This window comes from Panthera uncia, chromosome B4 (assembly GCF_023721935.1).
Source record: "Panthera uncia isolate 11264 chromosome B4, Puncia_PCG_1.0, whole genome shotgun sequence".
Lineage (NCBI taxonomy): Eukaryota > Metazoa > Chordata > Mammalia > Carnivora > Felidae > Panthera > Panthera uncia.
Window position 1 is genome coordinate 28,163,291 of NC_064809.1, and position 25,035 is coordinate 28,188,325.

The 25,035-nt window shown below is 35.5% G+C and overlaps 1 protein-coding gene across 4 annotated transcripts in view; it reads right to left on the minus strand.

The window, feature by feature from the left end:
• The window catches only part of ARHGAP12 (Rho GTPase activating protein 12), a 121,957-nt gene that overhangs the window by 44,433 nt on the left and 52,489 nt on the right, over positions 1 to 25,035 (minus strand). For 3 of the 4 annotated variants that reach the window (XM_049624778.1, XM_049624776.1, XM_049624777.1), the window contains 3 exons: positions 12,191 to 12,454; positions 4,174 to 4,314; positions 2,925 to 3,005 (listed from right to left, as the gene is read on the minus strand). In XM_049624778.1, the coding sequence (XP_049480735.1) occupies positions 2,925 to 3,005; positions 4,174 to 4,314; positions 12,191 to 12,454 (486 nt within the window). The remainder of the gene's footprint in view (positions 1 to 2,924; positions 3,006 to 4,173; positions 4,315 to 12,190; positions 12,455 to 25,035) is intronic. The other variant, XM_049624779.1, reaches the window with a different exon arrangement.

Below are 25,035 nucleotides of genomic sequence, written 5' to 3' on the forward strand. Positions count from 1 at the left end.
GGACTTCAGGGATTATGATGTATCAATGTGGGTTCATCCTTAGTAAAAAATATACCATTCTGGTAAGCAATGTTGATAATGGGGGAGGCTATGCATGTGTAGGGGATATCTGAGAAATCTCTGTACCTTCCTCTCAATTTTGTTGTAAACCTAAAACTGTTTAAAAAACTTAAGTCTTACAAAGAAAAAGAAAACCCACAATGTGGTATCTTCAAAACTCTTTGCATAAAGGAGTTTTGTAATTAAAATATAAAACTTATCGTCATTAACAGTAATATGTCATGGAGGCGCCTGGGTGGCTCAGTCAGTTAGGTGTCTGACTTCGGCTCGGGTCATGATCTAACAGTTCGTGGGTTCGAGCCCTGCATCAGATTCTGGGCTGAAACCTCAGAGCCTGGAGCCTGATAAGGATTCTGTGTCTCTCTGCCCATCTGCCACTATTGCTCTCTCTCAAAAATAAAAACATAGGGGCGCCTGGGTGGCTCAGTCGGTTAAGCAGCCAACTTCAGCTCAGGTCATGATTTCGCAGTCCGTGAGTTCGAGCCCTGCGTCGGGCTCTGTGTTGACAGCTCAGAGCCTGGAGCCTGTTTCAGATTCTGTGTCTCCCTCTCTCTGACCCTCCCCCGTTCATGCTCTGTCTCTCTCTGTCTCAAAAATAAATAAACGTTAAAAAAAATGTTTAAAAAAAAACATAAAACAAAACAAAAAAAACCCAAAAAAAACCAGTAATACATTATGTTGCAGATAGCATTTGTGTTTTTTTAAGTGTTTATCTTTGAGACAGACAGAACACAAGTGGGGGAGGGGCAGAGAGAGGGAGACACAGAATCCGAAGCAGGCTCTAGGCTCTGAGCTGTCAGCACAGAGCCTGATGTGGGTCTCGAACTCACAAAACCATGAGATCACGAACTAAGCTGAAGTCGGAGGCTTAACCAACTGAGCCACCCAGGCGCCCAACAAGTAGTACCTATTGTCTATACACAAATTTTAATACAACTTCTCATTTTGAAACTACTAAAAATGGTTAAAAATATGAAATACTTTTTTCTGCTGAGCTGGACAAAAGAGAAAGTACCTGTGTAAAATAAGTGCTAAAATATGTGAATATAAATAGTCACTTGAAGATTTGACAAGGCTTTTTTTAAACACAAGAAAAATCCGGAGCTGTACTTGATAGTCGAATTAACCAAAAGAGCTATTATTTCCTTTATCCCCAACCCTTATCCCCGAATGTTATCAAGTTTGCATTATAGCAACTTACATCATTCTTTGAGATCTTAACATTTTATTTACAAAAATTTTTTTAATGTTTATTTTTGAGAGAGAGAGGGGAGGGAGAGGCAGACAGAGAAGGAGACAGAGGATCCAGAGCAGGCTCTGTGTTGACAGCAGAGAGCCTGAGGTGGGGCCTGAACTCACAAACCATGAGATCATGACCTGAGTGGAAGTCAGACACTTCAATGACTGAGCCACCCAAGCGCACTGAAATCTAAACATTTTAAAAGGTGTCAGACTTAAGGGCACCTGGGTGGTTCAATAGGTTAAGTGTCTGACTCTCTATTCCAGCTCAGGTTATGATCTCACAGTTCATGAGATCGAGCCCCAGGTCAGGCTCTACGCTGATAGCATGGAGCTTGCTTGTGATTCATATTCTTATTCTCTTTCTCTCTCTCTCTCTCTCTCTCGCTTTCTCTCTCTCAAAATTAAAAGATAATACTAAAAATAAAAGCTGCCAGACTTATAATGGAGTTCTTATGCTAGTGCCTCAAGATAGGCCACAAAGATGTTCTTAAAAGTCAAGTACAAGCGGTTCATCTTTTTCTACTAATATCAACCCTTATAATTTCATAAAAGAATTAGAGGCAGATAACCTTCACATAGGAAGAAACCACCATCATTACTACTTTACTAGATAGTGTTTCCCAATCTTCAATTTAGTAACACATAGTGAGTTTTTCTATATGTATCTTTATACTAATACTTTTCTTTAAATTGACTGACTTTGGTAAAGAGACAAATTTTTTTAAAAACTGAAGTTTACCTGATAATTAACACTACAGATACGTCTGCTGACTATGGCTGTTTTCTAAAACATCAAAATACCAATTAAAATTTAAAAGCCTGCTCGATATCATTTAAAATGATCTCAATACTACTAGTGACAAGCACATGACCACTCTGAAACCTGCTGCCTTTTAAACTCAACCCTAGTGTACTTATCTGAAAGGAGATATCCAGTGAGAGCCCAGAATATCTTATCAGCACATGCTGCTAATTACTGACACAATTACAACACATATTTACATATGAGAATAAGCTGGAATATTGAGCTGCTTTTTTTTTCCTCCTAAAAAAAAAAAAAAAAAGATTAGGGGCACCTGGATGGCTCAGTCGGTAAAGTATCTGACTTTGGCTCAGGTCATGATTTCACGGTTTGTGAGTTCGAGCCCCGCGTCAGGCTTGCTGCTGTCAGTGCAGAGCCAGCTCTGGATCCTCTGTCCCTCTGTCTCTGCCCACCCCCCGCTTTTGTGTGCTCTATCCTCCCTCAAAAATAAATAAACACTAAAAAAAAAAAAAAAGATTAAATGTAAAACCAACCTCACGTAGAAAATTCAATATATTCAAGATAACTAGATATAAGATGTCATTATTGGCACTGAAGGGGATGCTTATTTCTAGGAACGATGAAAAACTGATTTCAAGTTAAACCAGAATTTTTGAATAGAAATTATCAGTATTATATAGTATTATAAAGATAATACACATCTTAGAAAAATTTACCAAAAAGATTCTCAGTGAATTCTGAAAAAAAAGTCTTGTTCTTTAAAGGTTGAATAAAAATTTTAAGTAAATCTGCTGAAGCCATTTTCAGATAATATTTTATCTGCTATTTAAAACAGAAATTCAGTGTTAAGATTTATTACCTTTGGCAATTCCCATTCTGACCGAGATCCATCTGCACTGTAGTAATATTGTCTACCTTGATCATCAACATGCTTGAGCCACTATAAAAACAAAATAGGTGTTACTTTTTCAATTTAAGTAAGTTTAAGCTTATACAACCAGAGATATTAGATATTTTCTTAGGAATTTTATTCTACTTGCTCAAGAACACTATAAAAGAAATTTACAAACTTATACTAATAGATTTGTATTTTAAGTTTGGTAAAAATAAGTAAACTCAATATTAATTTCTTTAATTGAATTTCTTTTCTCTCTCTTTCTTCCAGTGTGTCAAGCTAGTTCCAATGTCAAGCACCACTTAATGTAAGAAATATGTAACAAAGATACACAGATACACATATACACCAGACACAGAGCCACACTCACTCTGAAAACAAGGTTGAGAAATTAACAAGAGAAATTTTTTTTTAATCTTCAAATATAAAACTATTGAACAATTTAAGCCAAACTTAATGCAAACCCTTAGGAATTACCTCCTGTAGCCAACAAATTTCTTACTCAACATGATTTAAGTAATACTAATAAAACTTCGTATAAAATAATACAGGGAATATGTGGGGCAAAAGACCAAGCACTGCTAATATAAACAAAATTGTGAAATAAATGAAAACTAATGTTTCCTTATGTTCTAGTGTGAAATAATTAAAGCAGAAATGAGGGGTAAAAGCCCATCTCCATTTATTCCCAAAGGTCTATTCTCTAGGCAAGCACAACCTTACCTTCTCTGATGACACGAGATATAATACATAAAATTTCAATATGCATTCCCAAAATAGTTAATCAATCATAAAATAACTAGACTCATGGTTTTTGTTTTACGTAACTTGGTTATAAAATAAAAAGCACAGAAAGTGAAGCGGTTTATCATAGTGACACATGCTGAGAAAACGATTCCCTAAAAACCATTCCCCCCCCAAAAAATATAAAGAAATATGTTTATTGAAGAAGTTTAAACAGAATGACACTCAATAGGTCTACTCTTATAAAGATTTGTCTTAAATGGGTTTTGACACCACAAGAATCACTGTAATTATAAAGTTTAAAACCATGAATCAATAGTTATAGTGAGTTTTCATGTTGTCAATTGCCATGACTACAAAATTACAATAAAGAATATTTTCATGAGTTTTTAAAATACCAAACTTGAGTACACAACTACTTTATGAGAAGATTCTGCCAAGAAAACTAGATGAGAAAAAAAGAATGTACCTTTTCATTAGTATAGTCACTGGTATATAAGGTATGCCCACGTTCATCCAACTCTTCTGACCAACCCCTTGGAGGAGAACCACACTGCCTATCTGACTGGCTGTAACAAATGCTGTGGTAGTTTTCTTCTGATGAAAGAAGCTATAAATAGTCAGAAACATAAGTATTTTTCTTCTTTGAAAAAAAAAATATATGCAGCAGTTGCAAATCTAAGCAATAAACTGTATTTGGCTGAAGCACTAAGATATCTTGACTATATCTTAATATTTTCAAAACAAATTGTTAGTCTTTCAAAGAGTACACTGTAAGTGGTAAGGTGAAATTAATAATGGTTATTTTAGCACAATAATGCAACCCTGGAAAAATTCTCTATAATAAAACTGAAAACAATGTTTTCAGACTGAGAGATAAAAATGCTGCCTTCTATTTAATGCTGCTTTTGAACCAAAATCAGGTTAAAAACTGACAGGAATGTGTGTATGGGTATACACATCCATGTGTAAGCAAAATAGGGATGAGGGTACTTCATTAGACAGAGTTTCTTAAAAATTCTCACTCACCTATATATACAAGTTCCTAGACAAATGCCTGACAGTGTTCGAAAAATAGATCTTGAATGATTTTTTTAAATGTGTGAAACTGAGAGGTAAGAGACATTAGTTTTATAATACTGTATTTTATATTCTAAATTATTGGCAAGATTTCCTAACTCATTCAACCAAACGTTTATTAAAGATGGTTGGGAACTGAACTTCAAAACAACAAAAAATAATATTAAAAAAATTCAAACATAATAGATGAAAAAATTCAGTATGGAAGTAACTTAGGTATACTTTACTTTTAAAAGCATGAGAGAGGGGCGCCTGGGTGGCTCAGTCGGTCACGCTTCCGACTTTGGCTCAGGTCGTATCTCACAGTTCATGAGTTCAAGCCCCATGCAGGGCTCTGTGATGACAACTCACAGCCTGGAGCTTCAGATTCTGTGTCTCCCTCTCTCTCTGCCCTTCCCCTGCTCACACTCTGTCTCTCTTTCTCTCTCTCTCTCTCTCTCTCTCTCTCTCTCTCAAAAATAAGGATTAAAAATTTTTAAAAACAAATAAAAATAAATAAAAGCATGAGAGAATCCAGACATATAAGACAAGCGATTGAGACGGAGAAAACCTAATCTCTGCTTTTTTCAAACAAGAAGTATCATAATGTGAGTAGCAATTTACTTACTGCCCTTAAATGTCATTAATTCAACAAATATTTACTAGATTAACTCTCATGTGCTAATGACCTTTCCTGGGTCACTTTTAGGTAAAATAGTTTCTACAATTAAATCTTACTTAATCAGACTGCATTTTCTCCCACCACAGAATACTAAAATACTAAATGGTCTAAAATAATAAAATGTGTAGATTCTCAATGTAACTTAAAGATACAAACATACTAATAATAACATAACACAAAAACTGACATAAACAACTTTACAGAAGCCTTGCATAAAGTGCGCTATATATGTTCTGTAACAGGAATTTTTTTTAATGAAAACTTATTGCAAAAATCAGAATTTATTTTTATTTAATTGAGGCCACTTAAAATATAAGTTCACGTAGGCAAAGTACAAGAAAATCTTTTAGAAATAGAGAAAAGAAATCTATACAGTAGAATAATATTCAGCCCTAAAAGAGAATGAAATTTTACCATTTGTGACAACATGGATGGACCTTAAGGGCATTATGCTAAGTGAAGTAAATCATAGCGAGAAGACAAATACTATATGATCTCACTTACGTAGAGTCCTCAAAACCAAACAAAACAAGCTCATGGATGCAGAGAATAAACTGGTGATTGCCAGAGATGGGGAAGGCAGGTTGAATGAACAAAGGAGACAAAAGGCACGAAATTCAGTTACAAAGTGAGTAAGTCATGGGGATATAATGTACTGCATGGCAACCACAGTTAATAATACTGTATTGCATATGTGAAAGTTGCAAAGAGAGTAGATATTAAAACTTCTCATCACAAGACAAAAACTTCTATAATCAAGTGGTGACAGATATTAACTAGATAGTGGTGATCATTTTATAATATTTACAAATATTGAATCATTAGGTTGTATACCTGAAGCTAACAAAATATTATATGTTAATTATACCTGAATAAAAAAAACTAGTAAAATTAATTTAGGAAACAAAGTTACTAAATCAATTTTTTTGTAAATATGACTTTCTACTTGGCAAAATGCTCCCATCATTTCCCAATTTTTGTGCAGTAAGATGTTCCTTTCTTCCATGAAAAGAAACCTCCAGTATCTCAATGTGTTTCATTACAGAACCAGGAGTACTTTGAAGATCTTGATTGTTTACTGCTAGAAAGGAGCTATTTAGTGGCAATTAAATAAAAGTAAGATTATTTTTGGCAAGCATTGTCAATGTTAACTGTGCTATATACTCATAATTCCATTCAGCAGCATACTTAGCTCAGTAACTTTGGGGTATATATTTTGCAGCAAACATGGCCTAGTAGAAATAAAGGGGGCTACACAGATGTCCCATTTACAGGGGAATGACAGGGAGGTACTGAAATGGGTACCTGGATTAAAACAATTTAAAATATTAATTTTTTTTATTTTGAGAGAGAAAATGAGCAGGGGAGGAGCAGAGAGTGAATCCCAAGCAAGAATTGTGTCAACACAGAGCCTGATGTGGGGCTTGATCTCACAAACCCGTAGGATCATGACCTGAGTCAAATCCAAGAGTCCAACGCTTAACTGACAGAGCCACCCAGGCACCCCTAATATATTAAATTTTTTAACACATTCTTTAAAAAAAAAAAAAGTTTATTTTTGAGAGAGACAGAGACAAAGAACGAGCAGAGTAGGGGTAGAGAGAGGGAGACACAGAATCCAAAGCAGTTTCCAGGCTCTGAGCTGTCAGCACAGGAGCCTGATGCGGGGATCAAACTCATGAACCACGAGATCATGACCTGAGCTGAAGTTGGACACTTAACAGACTGAGCCACCCAGGTGCCCCAAATTTTTTTAAAAAAATTATCAAGAAGCAAGAAACTGACTAAGAAATACTCAGAAGTCAAAACTAAGTAGAAGCAAGAATCCAAAAGCATAAGAAGAATATAAAGACCAGCTTTCTCTTTGAAGGCATTTGCCAATCCCCAAACTAGAACATTACTTTTCAAAGTCATGAAGCATTGGGAAACAGAACTCAAGACTACCAAAAGTAGGGAGTCTAACAGAATTCCCCCCTGAAAATAAAGAACTGGGACCCCAAAGAATTATACCCTCAGATTATCAGTTAACCAGAAACAAATTTTGTCCCTTTATTCCACACAAGAGAAATCACGGGAATCTTCCCAAATAATGGAAGAATGGGAGGGAAAATGGGAGAATCTCCAGCCACAAACCAGTCTTCATGCAATCCAAATTACTACTACCTAGGTGGCCTGTAAAAACTAAAGCTGAAAATTCAGTTTCAAATGTTCACAGGATACTAACTTCCTGGCAGAAACAAAAGCAAATCCCCTCTGATGGAACAGACTGTCAACCCCAGCACTAAAGACTTCCTATATATGAACTATAATCTCATCTTAAAATACACACACACGGACAAGATGTGAAACAAAACACTATAAGTTAGAGACAGCAAAAAAGCATCATAATCCAACTCTTAAAGACTTTATATACTAGAATTATAAAAAATAAAAGACTAAAGAAAGATAGGACAAATGAAATATATGATCCTTTACTGGATCTTTTATTGCAGGAAAAAAAATGTAAAGGATATTACTTGACAAATGAGAAACACTGAATATTAACTATGTATTAAATAGTATTCCAATATTAAACTTGAGTATGATAAATTATTTTCCACCAAAAAAAAAGGTTTGCTAGAAAATGTCCTTATCCTTAGAAAATAAAATATTATGTTGTCTTATCCAAAAGGTTCAGAAGAAAATTACTGGAGGGTAGAGAGCAGAAGGAGGGAGAGAAATAAAGCAAATGTAGCAAAATTTAAAACTGGTAAATCTTGACTAATAAGGCTATGTAGTATATGGATGTTCACTATTCTATTCTTTAGGTTTAAAACTTTCCAAAGTAACAAGATGGAGAAGCTCCCCAGATAAATAAAAACTAACAGGTTTTTAAAATTCAAGGATTGGTTTAATATCAAATAAAGAAGGGGGATCCTGGGTGGCTCAGTCGGTTCAGTGTCCAACTCTTAATCTCGGCTCAGGTCATGATGTCTCTCACCATTTGTGAGTTTGAGCCCCCTATTGGGACTGTCAGTGCAGAGCTTGCTTGAGATTCTGTGTCTCCCTCTCCCTGCCCTCTCCTGCTCACACTCTCTCTGTCTCTCTCAAAATAAATAAATAAACTTACAGAAAAAAGATGCAAAAACAAATAAAGGTGAAGAATAGTGAACTGGAACTACATCTAAAAATTGAGAAGCACAGAGAGACCTAGAGATATAATACACAAGTATAAGGGAAATCAAGAGACATGACCAATGTAAGCAGATTAAATGTTCCTCTAATCAAAGTTCCAGAATGAGAGGAAAGAGAAAATGGGACAGAGGCTATATATAGATGACCAAGAATTTTCTAGAACTAATCAAAGACAGGGCTCCTCAAGTTCAAGAACCTCAAAAAAACCCTGGCAGGAAATAAAGATACCCTCACCTAATCACATCATAGGAAAATTACAGACATGGAATTTAAGAGCTGCCAGCGAGAACAGACAAGGAATGACAATCAAACTGAGAGCTGAATTTGCAATATCAACAATGAAAGCCTGAAAACAGGAGAATAAAATAGTCAGTGAACTAGGAAAAAACAGTCAACTCAGAACTGTTTATCAAGTAAAGATATTCTTCAAAAATGAGGAAAATTAAATTTTCAGACAAAACTAGATTCTATCACTAATAAATCTTCACTAAGAAAATTTAAAAGTACATACTTAAGACAGTAGTTAACCAAAAGTTAACCAAGATATCTAATTTGCATAAAGGAGTGTGAGAAAAGAAAGTGCTAAATACAAGGACAAATTTTATGAGACACCATGTACAAAGAAGGGGCTAAAAACAGAAATAAAAGACAAGAACAGCAAACAGCACACGATTCTTGTATGGCTTTAAAGAGCAAGAAGATACTAACTTTAGACTTTGATATACATGCACCTTAACACTTATAAGGCAGGGTTCTCAACAGCAGCACTACTGACATTTAGGACCAGATAATTCTTCATTGTGGGAGCTTTCTTTCATATCATAGGGTGTTTGATAGCACCTCTGGCTTCTACCCACCCAATCAATGCCAATAGCCCTCCCCGAGTTCTAACAACCAAAAATGTCCCCAGACATGGAGTGTCACCAGGAGGCAAAACCATCTCCAGCTGAGAACAACTGTTCTAAACACTAAAATAGGGGCGCCTGGGTGGCGCAGTCGGTTGAGCGTCCGACTTCAGCCAGGTCACGATCTCACGATCTCGCGGTCCGTGAGTTCGAGCCCCGCGTCAGGCTCTGGGCTGATGGCTCGGAGCCTGGAGCCTGTTTCCGATTCTGTGTCTCCCTCTCTCTCTGCCCCTCCCCCGTTCATGCTCTGTCTCTCTCTGTCCCAAAAATAAATAAAAAACGTTGAAAAAAAAAAATTAAAAAAAAAAAAAATAATAAACACTAAAATAATACGCCTGAATTAGATGGATGATTGAACACTTATTTCCTCTCAATCCCCACTAGAAGTACTCAAATATGCTTTAATAAAAAGACCTAAACTCCCAAGAACAGGGAGAACACAAGAAGAGACAATAGTCACAAAACTCTGGAAGCTGAGAAGCAGATGAACAAAAGACTAAATTATCTGCAAAGAGCAAAGTCTAAAATGGTGGGGGTAGTGGGTGGAGTTGGAGAGGGAAGTGAAATCCAACCACTTTACAGAGCAGAATCTTCAAATGGCTCAGGAACTGACAGTATTAGGTCCTCTTTGAACTGGGGATGAAGAGAGGGTATTGCAATGAGCACTAAAATTGCCAGAATCCCTTTCCTTCAGGCCTGACCGCTAGGTGTGCACCCTTCCCTTTTCCCAGCAGAAGTACAGGAATTCACTCCCTCTTAAGAGGGAAAAAAGATTCTGATTTGAAAGACAACACACACAACTGGGACATGAGTACCAAGCAGAAAGAGGAGAGACTAAACGCACACTAAATGCTGACTACCAAGACCCTGGCAACCCTTACTTTCCTGGAAGATTTTAAGACTTCTGTGAAGACTCAGTCTAAAGGGAAAGACCTAATGGTTCTGACATTGGAGACTCCCTACAAGCAGTTGATCCATATAGCCATAAAGTGAAGTTCAAAATGCTTTCCGATTTTGAGAAAAAATGATTTCCAACCTAGAATTCTATACTCACTCAGGCAAGCTATCAGTTAAATATAAGAGCAGAATATAAACCTTCTCGGGGCACCTGGGTGGCTCAGTCAGTTAAGCAGCTGACTCTTAACTTCAGCTCAGGTCATGATCTCATGCTTTTTGAGATGGAGCCCTGCGATGGGCTCTATGCTGACAGTGCTGAGCCTACTTGGGATTCTTGCTTTTCCTCTTTGCCCCTCCCCTTCTCGTTCTCTCAAAATAAATAAATAAACATTAAAAAAATATATAAACATTTTCACACATAAAGTCTCAATATTATATAACGTATGCAACCTTTCTCAAGAGGTTACTGGAAAATGTGCTCCAGCTACTATGGAAATAACTATTTTGAAACAATCTGTGCAGAGACTGAGACTCTCATATACAAATCAATCTCATGTATTTATTAAAATGGAAAGCTAAAAAACATACTGAAAATTCCTGTGTATACTTCAAATTCCTTTAAATTATTCTGTAATTTAATTTAATCCCTAATTCTTCCAAATTATTAGATTTTACTTTATTATTCATACACAGGACAATATAATTTTAAATCTTTCTAGATCTACAATTCAAATAATTTTCCCAACATTTTTCTTATTATAGTAACACATGAGCAAATTTCTCTCACTATTCTCGATCTCATTCTTGAACACTAAAAGTACAAGTTACCACCAAACCAAAGCTATAAATAACCAACTGAAAAATAGGACAAGAGGAGTTATTAACTACAAAAAGCTTTTAGATTCTGCTAAATACAAGATGTGCTACCTGATTTTTCCAGCTCCTATGTGACTGGAGTTCTGTTTTTATTACACAATCCAGCTACTTTCTGTAAGACCAAGGTGTCCTATGCGGGCATAGGGGCTTCCGTCTATCAAACAGGAGACTTTAATTCCGTTCTATCAATTCTACCCAAGCCTCTCCTGCATGTTTGAACAGTCCTAAGGAATCCCTCCAGACTTCTGACATGAGACTTACTCAAAATATGGCTGGCCAAGTTCACTGCACCAGCCTCAAAGAGGTGAGACAAAGGTAGGGGACAGGTAGTATGAAAACTTGATAGAGAAAATAATGACTTGAAAGTGAATGGTCAAACTTTACAGGGTGGCTCATTTATAGCAAAGGATTACATTTACTCATTTTCCTTACATATAAATAAAAAGTGATGTTGTACCTCTGACTGACAAAAACTGGGAAAGTATCTTAGTCATACCACACCAATATAGAAAAATGTCTGTTTTAACCAGTTAATAACTTTGTTTTTATTTGTTTGGCTAAGTCATATCTGTATTTTCTTTCCTTTTTCTATAAAATGTCACTGATTCAGCAATAACAATAACCAAATTAGTATCTTCTATAACTGGCACTAAGCAACTTTGAGTTAATTCTGGAACTAGTAAGTACATTATAAGGTTAGCTACTGTCTATTAGTTAGATATTAGAAAGTAGCATGAATATAATGAAACTTGGAAAGAACATTTAGTATCTTAAAGATTTCAAATGTTCTACTATTTTAATACCAAGAAACAAACCTATTCACTTCTTTTATCCTGAATAATAGAAACAGAAAATTTGGTAAGTCACTGGTTGATTTCCTTAATCACTCATACCTCTTGGTCTCCTGGACTCTGGAAATCTCCTTTGCTTATGCTTGCGTCCCGAGTCCAACGAGGTGGTTTCCAGGTTCTTTCCTGTGTTCCTCTGTTATAGTAATAACATCGCCCTGAACTATCTTTATGAGTTTCCCATTCTCCGTTAATCTGAATTGCTGGGCTCCCAGGCAGTGGGGGGAGAGCAGACTGGGATATTTTCAGTTCTTGTAGATTAGCATAGACAGGAGAATCTGGGCGTCCTTGATTTGGAGGGGTTGTGGCCTGTGGAAAATGTGAAATATTCATGTTTAAACTGGCATAACATTTACAAATAAAAATTGAATGAAACATGAGACACAGAAAATACATACAAATTTATTTAAAACATACATACAGATGTATATATTCTTTCTAAAGAAAAAACAATGCAATGGTATTAATATTCATGATTTGGTTAAAGAAAACATAAAAGTTTCAAATAGAATCCAAAGTGTACTTAGTAACTTTTCCTTATCCTAAAAGAATCGTGCACTAGAAGTCAGGATCTGTGGGTTTCAGTTCAAGATCTGGCACTAACAAGTTGTATGACATTGGATTAGATCACCTCATCTCTCCAAAACTGATTTTTTAAATCTCTGTATATGAGGGGATCAGATTAAATCACACCAGTCTCCTTTGTCTCTAAAAGTCTATCATTTCAGACAATCTTTTAAAACACAAAAAGCCTTACACCTGGGTAACTCAAAAAACTACCAAAAGAAAGATTTTATGTTCTAAGCTCTAATATTAAATCAGGAATACATAAGTGAAAGATAAAGGAGATAAATTCTTCAGCTAAGAGTTTACTACATTCTATTCCTTCTCAACTAATAATTTCTCAGTTGCCATAAACAAATCATTTAATCTCTTCCTAGATTCCTCATTTGTGAATTTCCTAACAGTGGAAAAATAAGCATTAGCAGGAACTGATTTACATGCTTAATCTCAACTTCCAGCTTTACTTTTTATTTTTAAATGTCTCACTAGATGTCAGTCAAGAGCAGAATATTCTTCAGACACTTGCATAAGGACACTATGACTGAATTTAAAATTCTAATAGCTGAAGAAAAAAAGCACATGTCTGAGAACACCCTTCTACACTGTGTATTCATATTTGTATATGTATCTTTCCTTTTACCACAGGGTTTCTCAACCTGGGCACCATAACATTTTGGGACTGATAATTCTTTGCTGTGGGGGGTCTATCTTGTGTGTTACAAAATGTTTACTGGTATCTCTGGCCTCCACCCACTAGATGATAGCAGCATTCCCCCACTGTGTCAACTAAAAAGTCTCCAGACATTGCCAAATGTCCCCTGGGGACAAAACTAACCTTGACTGAGAACCACTGCTTTACTATATAAATCCTAGCATTATATGCAGATGTTTAATTACATCTATAATGTATCCAGAGTTTTATGAATGCTTAAAAATACTGAATTTAAAAAGGGAAATGTGGATGGATACAGAGTCAGTTATATTAAAATTAAAGTACTTTAACTTCTAAAATATTACCTGCCTATAAAGTAATTATAATGAATCTAAATCAAAGAATAAGATTTAAAAGAGAAAACAGTAAAATAACTCCAAACATGAATACATATGTAAAATTGTTACCTTGGTTTTTTTACACATAGTAATTATGCACAATGATACAAATTAAGACTGTTTTCCTTGAAATGTTAGCTGTGAATTCAGACTACCACCGAACAGCATCTTTCTATGAAGAAAATCTATGAAGAAAATCTATGAAGACAGATTTCCATGTAGTATTTCTCTTTGAGAGTAATTCCATATCCTGGTGAATTAGCCAAGGTAACAATGTTTTTCTCTGACTACAATGAACTCTGTTAATACAACAAATAATTCTATGTAGCAAATCATTTCCCAGAACCTTTTCTAGAGAATATTTATTCAACAAGTGTTAAAAGAAATTCTTACTTTGCTCCTGATATGTTACTAGACTTAGGGAAACAAAGAGCCAAGAGACAGCCATTTTCTAAAAGATGTTCATAGAAAATTCTACTGATAGAAAATTCTACTCTATCTTTAAGAAACCACCAAGTCCTGTTATTTAAACAGTGCAAATTTAAACAGTTTTTCTACTTAAAAAAAAACTGAAATGCTTCGGGGCGCCTGGGTGGCACAGTTGGTTGGGTGCCCAACTCCTCGATTTTGGCTCAGGTCATGATCTCATGTGAGTTCGAGCCCCGCATCAGGCTCTGGGCTGACAAAGTGGAGCACGCTTGGGATTCTCTCTCTACTCTGTCTCTGCCACTCCCCCACTCATGTTGTCTCTCAAAATAAACATGAAAAAAAAATTGAAATGCTTCAACACAGTTCATAAGACTAGCGTTATTCTAAATGGAAGAAAATTATAAACCAACCTTGGTTATATATGAAAATATACTAAGTAAAACATTAGTAATCAAATCTAGCACTGTACTAAGTAAGTAAATCAGAAAAAAAACCAGAAATGTTAAGAAAGTCCATCTTTAGGAACACTCATACTATAATTCTTTACATTAACAGATTCACATAATCCTCTCCACAGACACCATTTGATAAAACTCAACATGGATTCAGGATAAAACTCTTAGCAAGTAAGGAATAAGTGTGATGTCTCCTTAATATGACTTTAGAAATTACTATTTAAAATGAATATCACAGGGGCACTCAGTCAGTTAAGCTGAGTGGGTGGCTCAGTCAGTTAAGAGTCCGACTTTGGCTTGGGTGATGATCTCACAGCTCATGAGTTCAAGCCCTACATACGACTCTGTGCTGACAGCTCCGAGCCTGAAGCTGCTTCAGATTCCATGTCTCCCTCTCTCTGCCCCCTGCCCGCTTGCACGTGCTTCCTCTATCTCAAAAAAATAAACATTTAAAAAAGTTTTTTAAAAATAAAATAAGCATCACAGCAAGGATTGATAAGAAGCATTTTCATTAAAAGAATAAAAACTAGGATGCTAAATATCACTGCTTTTATTCAACACTGTATTGGAGATTCTAAGCAATGTACTAAGATATAAAAAATGAATTAAATTCATAAATACCTAAAGGAAAAAAAACCCTGATATCTGACAATGACATAACAAATATCTGGAAACCCAAGTCCAGAAAAACTACTAAGAAATTTAATAAGTTGGCCAGATAAAAGATCATCTGATCAGTTTCTCATACATGAGCAATGACACAGTGGAAAATGTAACAATGTAAAAAACCTCATTCACGATAGGAAAAGAATATAAATAAGCTTTAAAAGAAATGTATAAAACCAAATGAGGAATACGTACTTATAAAACTTTCCTTAGGTGCCTAAAATTATATTTATCTATTCAGACAAACCTTTGTTTCTAAAGGGAAAAAGTTATCTTGTAAACATGTGATTTCTGCAAAAAAAAAAAATCTATAAATCCTACAAATTCAACACTATGTCCAGCAAGCAGTATAGTTAGTACACTGCCCAGCACAAAGTAGCACTTAATGAAATTCGTTGAATGAACGAACAAACATGTGAACAAAAAAATACAAACACCTAACGCCCAAGTGAAAGTGAAATTCAAGGACTTGGAACTGGCTACATGTGATAAAGAGAGAAGAAACTAGAAAAACATCTATATTTCTAGTCTTGGGAAAGGATGGACGGTTGTGTCACCATTTAAGACAGAAACTATCTAGGGGCGCCTACGTGGTTCAGTCGGTTAAGCGTCCAACTCAAGATTTCAGCTCGGGTCACGCACGATCTTGCCAGTTTGTGAGTTTGAGCCCTGCACTGGGCTCTATGTTGAAGTGCAGAGACTACTTGGGATTCTCTTTCTTTCTTTCTCTCTCTCTCTCTCTCTGTCCCTGTCCCACTCATGTTTTCCCCTCTCTCAAAAATAAATAAACTTTAAAAAAGTATCTTAAGAAAAGAAACTATCTAAAAATGAACTGGGAGCCAAGCACTTAACTAGGTGCTAAGGTTACAAACATGAACTAAAAAATGTACTGTCTTCTGGGACTTCGTGATACAGCAAAAGAAACTGAAACAAAAGCTCATTTAAGTGGATAATCAACAAGACTCTAGAGCTACGCATGGGATGCTGTGGGAGCTAAAAGGAAAAAGACCTGGAAACAAGTGACTGAGTTCTAGAAATGAATAAATAATAAGAGTCAGCCAGGCAAAAGTTGGGGATACAGGAGGCAACACAAACAAAAGTTTGGGGAAAAAGCATGGCACAGTCAAGGAATGATGTGACTCCTACAGTACGTAAAAGGAGCAACAAGACAGAGATCTAAGGAGAAGCAATGACAGAACAAGGAGGGCTGAAGACTTTAAGGCAGGAAATACACTCTGGTTTAAAACTGAGAAATATTACGGAGGGACACACCAGAGGCGGAGCGCTGTTAACGCTGGCACAAAGGTACAGACAGAAGATGAAGAAAGCTACAATGAGACAAGGATGGTGGGAATGAAGCAGCAGGGCCAGACTGAAGAAATAATGAGGTTACATTAGCATACGGACTGTATGTTTGTTTATGTGAAGTATATTTTTATTTTGTCAGTGTGTTTAACTACAGGTGAAATAATGCCAAGATAAAGAACAGGACAAAAAGAAGCGAAGAGGGATTCCATTCAGATTGTATTAGGTTGATGCGCCTTTTGAAAATAGTCACAGATTGTGTGTTGGCTACAAGGATGGGGCGTTCAGTATAGAAATGAGAGCTAAAAATATAAATGTAAGTCATCAGCATACAGGTGGGGCCATTACCTTAAGAGAGTAGAGTATCCAGAATGTGAGGAGGAGGAAAACAGAACTGTGGAGAATACTAAGCAGTTGCTTTATGAATTAAAATGCAAATATAGGTATAAAGTTAGCACAGGGTTTAATATGGTGACCTCTAGTGTTGTTATTGTTATAATTATTATTGCAATTACTATAATTAAAGTACCAAAGTTAGAGGATCTAATAAAAAAGGAAGAAAGGAAAGTCTGAGATAGAAGAGCTAAACAGGAAAAGGTGGTATTTAAAAAAATCAAAGAGAAGAAAATTTCAAAAGAAGGGGAATTTGACAGTATCATTCCAAAGAATTCAATATAAGGGCTCTGGAACGAGTATTAGATTTAACAATTAAGGAGTCATTACAAGACTTCAACTTCCAGTCATGAAGATCCCAAATTATCTCCCTGTCACCAACATTCAGAAAAGGGAATGAAATACAGGAAACGGGCATTTTCAGGCATTGTAACAACAAGCAGCGCAGGACTGTAATCTCAGGAAAGAAGAAACAAATGAGGTGTCCCCTGACCACTCCAAGGCTTTCTGCCTGGAGGTAGTTTCCAGAAATCAGCACAGGAAGGGGAAACCTATACAGTTTCACTGACTAAACAGTACAGAGATAAAGGTTTACATTTCTTATTTAAAATACCAAAGGGAAAAATACAACAAATGAAAATAATTATGCAAGTATCAAATATTGCAAAGAGAGGACAAGGAGAATGGTCTCTAATTTTTCCAGGAATCTCCAAATTTTGTTGATGTTCTTCAAAATTGATAAACTAAGAAATCAAGGAGAGTTATGTCTGAAATCAGAAATATAATAGCAATTTTAAACAGAATGACATGTAGTTAGAAGAGGTTTATTGACAATGAATGAATGGTAAAATTTTAATATTTCACATTCTTACTACCAGTTAAAATTTTTGACAGATGTTCATTTGTATGTTGCTCATCTACTGTCAGAAACAGTATCTGGCAGAAGACTTTTGTTTTCTTAATTAAGAATTAACTCAAAGGGCGCCTGGGTGGCTCAGTCAGTTAAGCGTCCAACTTCAGCTCAGGTCATGATCTTGCAGTCTGTGAGTTCCAGCACCGCACAGGGCTCTGTGTTGACAGCTCAGAGCCGTCAGCCTGCTTCAGATTCTGTGTCTCCCTCTCTCTCTGCCCCTCCCCCACTCATGCTCGGTCTCAGAAATAAACATTAAAAAAAGAATAGAAAAGAATTAACTTCATGATTAAAATCAGTTTATACTTTAACTTCCAAAGTATACAGAAAGAGAACAGAAGAGGATTCAGTATTTTTATTAATACTCTCATCTCTGACAAAAAGAAAACTGTGTATGTTTATGTCAATTGCTCAAATCATTGAAAAAAACTGAAGAAAAATGCCATCTCTGTAAGGCATTTCCTTAGAGATCACTAAGGATTTTCCTCAAGAACTTTTAAAAATACAAATTCCTGATAGAAAAAATAGTATAAAATATCAAACTAATTTTACACATAAATAAATACAGATTAACTACAAAGAGGAATGTAAATAATTATACACCATTTTGTCTAGTGAACCAAAAATACTTTTTTTTTTTTTTTTTTAAAACAAACACACTCAATGCTGGTGAAGGTTGAATGTAAGAGCTTCAGTTTACTGCTGGTGACTTCAGTTAGCTGAACCTTTTTGCCAAACAGTTTGGCAAGTATGTTTCAAAAGCTTTTATATATATTTTTAGAACCCTGAGCAGAGAGGGGGGGAAATCCTAAGTATAGAAAAAAGTTTTTCCCACAAAGATGTTCATTCCAATGTTATTTATCAGAAATAAATTAGAAATCATCTAAACATTCAGCAACAGAGGAATGGTTAAGTAAATAATGATATATGAGGCAATAATATATTTTTTTTCAGTGAGGCACTGAAAATGTTAATGATTTTTAATAACACAATAAAAATTTTGAGGTTAATGAGAATAGCAGAATATAAAGCTGCTTCTAACACCCAACTAAGTTCCAACTAAAAATTTTAAAGTATGAAGAAAAACCAACTAAACATGGTCATTTTTCTCTGGATAATAGGATTATGTATGATTTTTTATGTGCTTTATTTCCCAATTTTATTTTCCTCAATAATCTGGGGCACTTGCCTAGTCCAGGGGACTCACAAAAGTGACAGCAACAGTATTAACACTATGTAAACTAGTGTTTCTTAACAGGTGGTCAAAGGATGATCTAGATCAGCCTCATTTAGGAATGCTTTTTAAAATTTAAAATTCTTGGGGTGCCTGGGTGGCTTGGTCGGTTAAGCGTCCGACTTCGGCTCAGGTCCTGATCTCACGGTCCGTGAGTTCAAGCCCCGCGTTGGGCTCTGTGCTGACAGCTCAGAGCCTGGAGCCTGTTTCAGATTGTGTCTCCCTCTCTCTCTGCTCCTCCCCTGTTCATGCTCTGTCTCTCTCTGTCTCAAAAATAAATAAACGTTAAAAAATATAATAAAATAAAATAAAATTTAAAATTCTTGAGTCATATCCCAGAGACACTGGGAAGTGGTAGTCAAGAATCTGTATTTTTAAATACTCTATGGGATCCTTATGTGTACTATTGTTTGGAACACACTGATAAAATTAAATCTTCCTGAATGGACTCAGGGCAAACTGGTACCCTTGGTCCAACAAGTTTGTATTCTAAAAGGCTTAAAGATAATTCTGAACTCCACACCCCCAGTTGTTTCTTAGTCTGCAGATAAGTCAAAGAATTAAAATAAAAGAATAAGCAACAAGAAGTTCTTCCAACATATGAATCACATAAAAATTAATTTTCTAATATTTGTAAGACTTATGCATTGTGCCCTTAAACTGAGCAAAAAACCTTGCTCATGAATTGTAGACAACAAGTGATTTTTCATACAAAACAAAACAAAAAAAATTTTAAAAGGAGATCAAAGAAACAAAGTTAATTTTATGGGCCATATATCTGTCATTAATTAACAACTGAATTGGGACTAGTACCTCTGCACATGACCCAATTTTATATTTAAAAAAAGACTTGGCCTGTTCCACTTTGTCTATACATAGACTAAAATAGTCCTCCCACTATGCACAGAAAGAAAAAACTGGGGAACCACACATATATATATATAAGAAGGTAACTTTAAACTTAGACTCTACCTGAATCCTTACTTTTTTAATACCAAAAACATGGAGATTCGCTCTCTTTTTACTTTTTAACATTAAAGTATTGCTTCTAAAATAAACTTCAGAGATTGGCAGAATATGTATTAACTAAGGAGCTAGGCCCCTCGTTTCTTAAATAGCATATGCCACTCAGTACTAATACTTAGTATCTACCTTCATAATAATAATGAATTACATTTATATAAATATGCTTCTATTTATATTGCTATTTAGTAATATAGTTGATTATTCAACCAATATAAGTCCCTGCAGCCTATAATCATATCTCTTAGTATGGGTAAAACAAAACAAAACATTTACCAAAGTATCAGACTCCAAAACAAAATTTAAATTATTTTTTAACTCTATTTTAATTGATGTGGAGAAAAGACATTTATATGCCTTTGGTAATTTACCTGCTTAAACTCTGCCTTACCATAATTGCCAATTATCATAACATTGGTCCAGTCAACAGAATAAAGGACAAAAAATAGCCAACAAGCCAACATTCAGTTAAAGTAACAGTAAGGGGCGCCTGGGTGACTCAATTGGTTAAGCATCCGACTTCGGCTAAGGTCATGATCTCACAGTTTGTGAGTTCTAGCCCCATGTCGGGCTCTGTGCTGACAGCTCAGAGCCTGGAGCCTGCTTCAGATTCGGTGTTTCCCTCTCTCTCTGCTACTCCCCCACTCACACTCTGTCATACTCTCTCTCAAAAATAAACAAACATTAAAAAATAGTAATAATAAAAAAATAGGTGGTAAAATTTGTTTTAGTTTCACAACTGAAAACTGCGTATTAATTTTAACTGAAAAATGTTACTTTCCAAAAGAAATCTATTCACTTAAAGCCAAATTTTAGGGAGAAAAACATATATTACCCTTTGTTTGATAATTTTAAAATATAAAAACTTACAAGCTTTAATGTTTATATCTCTCTTTTTTAAAGTTTTATTTATTTATTTTAAGAGAGACAGCATGAGCCAGGAAGGGGCAGCGAGAAGGAGGGAGAGAATCCCAAGCAGGCTCCACACCATCAGTGCAGAGCCCAATGTGGGGCTGGAACTCATGAACTGTAAGATCATGACCTGAGCCAAAATCATAAGAGCCAGATGCTTAACCAACTGAGCCACCCAGGCACCCCTCTAATATTTATATCTTTAAAGCATGCCTACATTAAGATTTCAGTATTTATAGAGTTTACTATGGAGTATTCTATGATTTTACTTACTTAACTAACATTTAAGAACTAATTATGAGCTGGGTGGGAGATGAAATTGTGACAGTCCCTATCCTTAAGGGCCAGCAACCTAGTAAAGAGGAAGAGACAGATAATAAAATGATTCCAATGGCACAAGCCAAGTGCTACAGCGAGCTATGTCTACAGGATACTCTAGGAGCACACACAAAAAAAGTGGCAATAAACAAGGAGGAGAGGGTGAGACATAGTGTGGAAGAAAGGTTCACAACACAGGTTTAACTGGATCTATAAAGGGAAGCAGAGGGAAGCAGAGGGAAGCAGGAGGGAGCCAAGGAGGTCAAAGGAAGTGCTGAAGGGCACTCTGAGTACATTTCAAAATCTGTTTTTAGCTAGCATAACACAAAAAAACAAAAAGCAGCCTTTGCATAATAAAACATAACTGGTAGCTAAAGGAAGTCAGTACTGTGAAAAGCTTTAATAAATATCATTTTCATGGTTTAAAAACAAAAAGCCTCTTTTCTGTATTATTTTTTTCCTATTTATTGCACTCAAGGTTGCTCAGCTCCTCTAGAGTTTGATACCTTATATTCATACATTAAAACATTTTAGCTGCTTATCTTTCACCTTGTTTCCATCCTCTTTCCCTCCCCTTGGATCACCTTAACTGACAAACCTCAACAACCGCTTCCCAACATCAGAGATCTGTCACCATTTCTGCCTCTCCCTTGACAGACAGTAAGAAGGCAGGCCACAAGTACGAGAGCTGTGAGGCCCCATAAAGGCTTATTTGTAGGAAGCCATAAACAAACATACTGATGAAGTCATTTCTGTGCTGCCGACCTGCAAAACCAGATGCCAACTGACAACAGTGCAAATGTGCCATGCTGTCAACTAAAATCACTGGGAGCTGAAGATAATCAGAGGGTGGACAGATAAGAGCTGACAGACACCACAATAAAAGGGACCCATACAGACATAGTCATAAGGGTGTGTACAATTAGGAAGTCTGTCACAGGTAAAAGATTTGCCAAAAAAGAACAAAAGACCTATTTCCCTTAAAAACTAGGCCCCCACACACAAAAAAATTAAGCCCACAGCTCTTTCAATAATTCTCTGTTGTGCCCTCACATGCATCTCTTCCTACAGCCTTACTATGCTGCAGCTTATTTCTGGGGTACTCATCAGACTGCACTACGATCGCAGATTTACTTGTCTGCCTTTCCTTCTAACACTTGATGATCTTCAAGGCAGAAATGTTTGCCTTGATTATCGCTTCATCCACAGTGCCTAATACAGCACCTGCACACAGTAAGCACTCAATGCACCCCTTAATGAAAATTATTTCATATAACTAAACAAGCTATCATGGAATCCATACACTGAAATTAACTCCTTACCGCTGTTTTCATAGTCTCCTTGGGAAATCTTACCTAATTTTACTGCTTCAATAAAATCAAACTCTCTAACATCCACCTCTCTCCCCTAAATGACAGACATGTATTTTGAAAGACCTACTACCATGGATCCTCCACACATACCTTAAATTCCTTACATCTTCTTCCTAAACTTTTTTTTTTCTGTAACACACTATCTTTGAATATTTGCCAGTTCAAATAACAGCATCATAAGCTACTCAATCAGAAATCTCAAAGTCATCTTGTGTCTCTTCTCTTTACTCCAATACGTTCCATGTATTCTTCCTAATATACCTTAAATTCTTTCCTCTCTTACCCTAAGATAACTACCTTAGTCTAGGTCCTCTTCATCTATTTTGCTAAATGATTACAAGCACCCTTGGGGGTCAACTGTCTCCATTTCTTCACCCTGTCCAATTGGTCTTTCACAGTACCAATAATTATTCTCTAAAATCACAAATCTGATCTTCTACTCACCTGCTTTTAAAAACATCAATGAATATTTCACTGACTATAAAAGAAGTTCAAATACCATAGCAGAGAATTTAAGACTCTTAACACTCCAGTCCCAAAGAATCTTTTCTGCCTCCTTTCTTTTCATTCTCTTCACATTCTTTGCTCCAAAACCCCATGTTACTCACACATCTATTATGAATGTCATGCTATTCCCCCACCTCCAACCATTACCTTCAAATATTTCTTTATCCTTCTATCTGGGATATCCTGTCCCTAATCACCAATGAGTAAACCATATATAAAACCATAAAGAGCTGGTTCAAAGGTCACTTTCTCTCTGAGACACTCCTCTATTCCTCAATGCAGAATGCACAGGTTTCCTATGCATCTACAGTAGCACAAATACAAATATAATGACAGCCAGATATGTCATTTAAAATTTTCTAGTAGCCACATTAAAAAGGCAAAACGAGGTGAAATGAATTGTAATAATATATACATTTAGCCCAATATATCCAAAATACCAGTATTTTACCATATAATCAATATAAAAATTCTAAGTCTTTAAAATCCAGTATTTTATAGCATATTTCAATTTAGATCCCAAATTTTCAAAGTACTTAATCTGTTTGTAGATATCATAAAATTTACAATTAAGCAAATTCACATATGCAAATTATTCTATATTCGTTTTTAAATTTAACTTATAATAACTAAAACTAAAATAAATTCAGTCCCTCAGTCTCATTAGCCATATTCAAGTGCTCAACAACCACACATGGCAACTAGCTACTGTATTAAACAGTATCAATCCACAGTGTTTTGTATCCACCTCTACTAATTCCCCCCCATACTACATTATACTTGTTATTTTTCAGTCTCTCCAACTAAACCTGAAGCCCCCCAAGAGTTTAGAGCAAGATCATGTCTTAAACACACTGTATTTTCAAAATCTAGAAACAAATTAATAAATTTAAGATGTCTTCTCAAGCCCTGACTCAAACACTGATAATTTTCCCAGTAACTGCTTTCCCAATACATAGAATATTTTAAAAAACAGAAAGATAAATGAAACAGCTAAGAATATTTATTGATGAAACCTCATTATTGTGTTGAAAGTACTCAACCAGATACGCCTGTCCTTGGTCAGTTAAGCAAACAAAATTCTCCACTAAGACATTATGCTGAAATAGCAAGACTTAGCTACTAATTTATACTGATGAAGCAACATGCAATGGCCTGGTATGCTGCCATTCACTATCGCAAATCTCTCTCCCTAGGGACTTGAATGGTAACTGTATGATCAGCATTCAGAGGATGACTAAAGAATAAAGAATACTCTGTTGTGAAATTTCTAGAGAGTAAAAAGTTTGTGGTAAAATCACCCATGGAAAAAAATGCATCTGGCTTTACTTGTTAGAAAGCATTTAATATAAATACAAGTTTAAGCTTAGATGTTGAGGTTTCTGGTAATAGCCAAAAATATAATAAATTAAAAACAAATACAAGATCAATCCAAAGTTACATGGTACACATTTAAATGGTTGACATACCGTCCTGTCATTTTCATGACTGTTCTTTTGTTTTTTCAAAAATAAGATTCTGAAGTAAAATATTCTGAAAAACTCATTATCTAAGGAAAATATAAATTTTCACTTCAAAAGAGCATAACCAAATAAATGGGTTTCTAATTTACTTCATGTACCAATTTGTTAACAAGTCCGTATGACAGGTACTTGGATAATCTATTATTATATTAATTCTAAACTGAGTGCATAGTTTACAAGGTTTAAAGTATTATACGCTTAAAACTGTATTGAACACCTTATACCTAT